This window comes from Mus caroli, chromosome 3 (assembly GCF_900094665.2).
Source record: "Mus caroli chromosome 3, CAROLI_EIJ_v1.1, whole genome shotgun sequence".
Lineage (NCBI taxonomy): Eukaryota > Metazoa > Chordata > Mammalia > Rodentia > Muridae > Mus > Mus caroli.
Genome location: NC_034572.1, coordinates 102,834,811 through 102,840,298, shown reverse-complemented (window position 1 = coordinate 102,840,298; position 5,488 = coordinate 102,834,811). Strand labels below are relative to the sequence as shown.

The 5,488-nt window shown below is 37.3% G+C and overlaps 1 protein-coding gene across 6 annotated transcripts in view; it reads right to left on the bottom strand.

The window, feature by feature from the left end:
• Wdr47 (WD repeat domain 47) overlaps positions 1–5,488 on the bottom strand; it is a 53,827-nt gene that overhangs the window by 8,650 nt on the left and 39,689 nt on the right. For all 6 annotated transcript variants that reach the window (XM_021158957.1, XM_021158958.2, XM_029475342.1 and 3 more), the window contains exon 10: positions 3,606–3,763. In XM_021158957.1, coding sequence (XP_021014616.1) covers positions 3,606–3,763 — 158 coding nt within the window. The remainder of the gene's footprint in view (positions 1–3,605; positions 3,764–5,488) is intronic.

Sequence of the window (5,488 nt, the reverse complement as noted above, 5' to 3'; positions counted from 1 at the left end):
TCCTACCAAGCCTTGAGATATGTCCTACCAAGCCTTGAGATATGTCCTACCAAGCCTCTGACTCAATAATCTTCCTGTCTCAGCCTCCAGAATGCTGATGTCAAATTGGGTACCACATGCCTGACAGCAGATGATTAGATTTTCAAAATCATAAAAGAAAATATTATAAATCACATTTAAACCAAATCAGTAAAATTATAACTATTACATGAATCTACCATTTCAGATCACATAATAAATAGGACATACAGGTTTAAAAAACAAAACAAAACAAAACTCCATTTATCTTATTTTTTCATTAATTTTCCGGGGGGCAGGTGGGGAATTAGGAAAGTGAAATAAATACTTATTAACACTAATAAACAGTGTGCCTGGGTTTAAGAGAAGGTGAGAGGTGGGTAAGAATTAAAAAGACAAGGCCTCTTTGGAGAATTTAACAATTTAGCTGGGGTGATTATGGTAAGGTATGAAGTTCTGAGCTCTAAAAGTTGCAGAAGAACTGCAGGAAAAAGATGACAGAGATGTGACTGTGCTTGCTGAGAATGTGGCGTGGACCCCGAACTCAAAGCCAGCCTCAAAACAAAACAAAACCCTGGTCTAAAACTCTGCTGTCTCCTTTTCAAGTATTTCTACTTAGTAATACAGAGCTGGAGAGACAGTTCAATGGTGAGAAGTATTTGCTGCTCATGTGGAGAACCTGCGTTCAGTTCCCAGCACCCACATGACTGCTAAAATCTCTCTGTACTCCAGTTCTAGGATCCCACACCTTCTCCCAGCCTCTGTGAGTACTACATCATGTGTTGCACTTAAAACATGTAAGAACACTCATATACTTAAATATAAATAAATAAATCTACTTATTAATAAAAAGAGCAACAAAAAATTAACACTGAATTAACAGGGTCTCTATTATTCTTTTTCCTAGTTTTTAATTTTTATTATGTGTGTATGGCTATGTGCATTCAGGTGCCCTTGGAAGCAAGAACAGGATATTAGACCCCCTGGAACTGCATGCAGTAAACAGATAGTTGTGAACCACCTGCCATGAGTACCAGGAAATGAATGCTGGTCTTCTGCAAGAGCATCAAGTGTTCTTAACCACTGAACTATCTCTATAGCCTCTTATCTAACTCTTTAAATGCTTTTACAGGGCAAAGATCAACATTATTATTTATTTAATTATCACATATATATATATGTGTGTGTGAGTGTATGTGTGTATTAAAAATACTATGAAAGGCTCCATCAATTCTATTCTATTAGGGTTATAATAAGTCTTAAAGTGTACTTTAAAACTTATTATACTGCTAACCTAGTCAAAAGCCCAGATAAGGGGAAAACACAGTCCCTGGGAGGTGTTTTGCTAAATGGTCACACTGTCAAACTGTCCTTTAAATATTTATGTTGAAGCCCATAGATCTGTGCTGGTCTCAACATTAGTCTCAAAAGAGAAGCTTCTTTTTCGGCAGAGGCAACAGTTAATACAGAGATGCATGACTAATCAAATAAAATGAGACAGCTGCATCAACCAACACAGCATTACAGAAAGGGAGGAGTGCTGTGAGATGGGGTCGTCCGAACATGACATGGCCACTGCACTCAGGAACTCATAGCAGCTGTGTTACCTAAACTAGACCTGCAAAAGGTCAAGCTGCTCAAAACTGCAGCAATGAACCAGAGGTGGGCTTGGGATAGCCCACAGCCAGCTGGAGCGATTGGCAGTTGATTGCTGTTAGCAGAGGGACAGTCAGTTCTCTTTGGCGTGTGGATACTAATAGGTTAGCCATGCCCCAGTGGATGGCTCCCACACTCATGTATACGGGAAACACTGACTAGATTCAGTGTGTATTTAACTTTTGAAAAAAGTGGGGGCTGGTGAGATGGCTCAGTGGGTAAGAGCACCCGACTGCTCTTCCGAAGGTCCAGAGTTCAAATCCCAGCAACCACATGGTGGCTCACAACCATCTGTAACAAGATCTGGCGCCCTCTTCTGGAGTGTCTGAGACATCTACAGTGTACTTACATATAATAAATAAATAAATCTTAAAAAAAAAAGTGTATAAAGTTGGGGGGTGGGATGTATATTTGGGGGAGGCTTACAAGGAATTAAAGGGGAGAGGAGTGAATATGATCAAAATACATTATATACATGTATGAAATTCCAAAACTAAGCAGTACATTTAAAAATTTGCTTAAAAAGCCAACATAATATGCTGCATAGTACTTGTTAATACTTTTAAAGCCTTTAAAGCTTATTTGCTTGGGTATCTTTCCTTTAGTATGAAAATGAATTTTTTTCTATATAGGCATACTCTCAGACTTTTTTTTTAATTTAAACCAGCAGTATATAAGCTACCATTTGGATAAGAAACAACTGTTCTAACAGTCCCTGTGGTTTCTAGAATACTAATACAAACATTTTTATTTCTCTAACCATGAAAATTTACCAAATAGCTCATAATCTTTTTTATATTCTTTTTTTTTTTTTTTTTTTTTTGGAGACAGGGTTTCTCTGTGTAACAGAGTCCTGAACTCCCTTTACAGACCAGGCTGACCTCAAACTCACAGAATCCACCTGCCTCTGCCTTCTCAATGCTGGGATTAAAGGTGTGCGCCATCACATCCAGTACTCATAATCGTTATAATACTCATTTTTTTTAAAAAATGTATTTCGTGTGTATGAGTGTTCTGACTGTATGTATATCTGTACCTGGTACCCCAGGACACTGGCTCTCCTGGAGTTACAGAAGGTTATAAGCCACCATGTGGGCACTGGGGCTCAAACCCAGGTCCTCTGGAAAAAAGTCTTTGCTCTAATTTGACTTTACTCATAGCAGACATTTAATAATAAACAACAAAAAGACAAAAATAGTACCTTATCACAAAGATCCTATCTAGATTCCTGTGAAGTTATATCTAAAACAAAAAATATATTTTTTGCTTTGCTAGGGACTGAACCTAGTCTAGTGTCTTATACATCATATGTAAATACCATATCACTACTGAACTATAACTAGTGAATATTACCATTTCCTTGCCTTGTTGAGGTTTCCTCTGTTGCTACAACAAGATAGTAAAACCATTGTTAAGTTAACCAAATAAAATTTTAATTTTTGTAGGTTTAAAAATGCCCACTAACAGTAATTACTATAATTTAACCACAACTCCTCGGAAACTATAAGAAATGTAATTCAGGTTATGGTGGCATGTACTTGCAAAGGGAAAAAAGGCAGAAGAATCTAGGTCTTAAGGCCAATCCATGCTACAAGTGAAATGCTACCTCAAAAGAAAAAAAAATGTGGATTTTCTCAATCTGTAGTGAGCCATGATCTAGTCTTTGTCTTGCATCATTTAGATGGACTATAAGAACCCTGTAGATGTAAACGTTTCAGAAATAATAAAGACTTTCTGATGCAAAACGGCATACTCAGAAATATTTTATAGGGAAATGAATAAATTACTAATGATGGATATTTTCCAAGGCACTGATTAATAAAGTTTACCGGAAGGAAAGGAAGAAGTGAACATTAGTAAATGGCGACTCAGAGGCAGTCAACAGAGCCAACTGCAGAACAAGGCAGCAGAACACAGACAGTTGATCTCACCTTGCATCCATTTTTTCTGGATAGGCACACACTCTCAGAGTTTTTGAATTTGAACCAACAGCATACAAACTACCACTTGGATGAAATGCCACAGCTCTAACAGCCTGTGTGTCTTCTAGGGTATTAATACAAACAAACTGCTTTTTTGACTTGTCATCCTATGGAAAGAACAAATATAAAAGTCATTATATGGGAAAAACAAGCTTGAGTTACCTTTATCCCACTTTAAATTAATTTCAACCATATTATACCTGTTTGATAATTTCATAGTAGCTACTAATAATCTTTTAAGTTACAAGTCCAATTAACCATAATGTTAGTAATTTTTGCTAATCATTGCTAAACCAAAGTCAGATAAAAACAAAATATGTGGTCTGGAGAGAAGGCTTGGCAGGTAAGAGTATCTGTTGCTCTTGTAGAGGACCTAAGTTCAGTTCTTAGCATCCACACAGCAGCTCAACATCATGATAACTCCAGTTCAGAGGAACTCGTGCCGTCTGACCTCCACAGACACCAGACATATATGTGATTATATACATATACATAGAACATGAAGTACTGCCTTGAAAAAATATGTATATATATTCTCAACCTATAATGAGTCTTACTATTTTTGCTGTGCATCATTTAACTGGAATATAAGAATGTTACAGATAAAATATATAAGATGGGGGTGGGGCGTGGTGGAGAGATGGCTCAGCAGTTAAGGGCACAGGCTGCTCTTGTAGAGGTCCTGAGTTTAATTCCTAGCAACCACATGGTGGCTCACAGACATAAGATTGTACTGAATGCACAACACTCATAAACAACAGTTAAGAGCACTGGCTACTTTCCCAGAGGACCTCAGTTCAATTCCAATCAACCACACATTTATAAATCCAATTCCTCTACTGGGCACTGTGGACACCTGGCACCAACATGGTGCACATATATAAATGCAAACAAACCACCCATGCACATAAGCAAACACTGAAATTAAAGTAATTATGACATCAGAATGTATATTCCCACCTTAAGCTTTCTTTAACTTTCAAGGGGGAACTCATATACATAGTTTTAACAACAACAACAACAACAACAGAGCTTCATTTGTGTTTTAATAGGAAATTCATGGGCTGCTAGTTGAAACTGAGGCAGGAGAAATAGTTCTAGATGAGAGCGGGCAACACAGTCAGACTGCTCTCTCGGGAAGAAAAGAAGAAATATAAAAGGCTATTATTAATTTGATACACTTACAGTTAAAATCAGACAGCTTATGGCGATTAGTATCTCATTATTTCACACTGAATTGTAGAATGACCTTTTAAAATTATGAAAGTGATTTTAATAAAAATATTTGAGTTTCATGTTTACTTAAAGTGTCAGTCTCTGTCCACACACTCTCAGAGAAGTGAGTTGAAGCAATTCTATACAAAGACTCACAGAGCTCTTGCTCAATGTCCTTTAAAACAGCACTGCTAACTTGAGCAGGACTGCCTGGACAAACAGGGGTCTACAGACAGCATGGCAGACAGCCTTAATGTAATCTTGTCTTTGGGAAAGATCAATGTCAGGTTTGCAAAAATGCAAATCGTTTCAGCTCTGGACACAGCCTAAGAACTTGAGAATCACAATGACCAGTTCACGAACTCTTACTACCCAAGCTTTTATGCATACCAACAATGGGCTCTCCTTAGGGAAGCAACGGATGTGTCTATATATGTGTATAGATATGTATTTATACAATATATGTTTAATATGTATTTTTCTTATCTAACTGAATTGTTATTTATATGAGCTCTAAAATCCATGTAGAGGAAAGAGACATGTAAATGAATAGTATGGGGGAAGTAAGAGAAAAAGGAGAGGGGGCTGGAGAGATGGCTCAGTGGTTAAGAGCACTG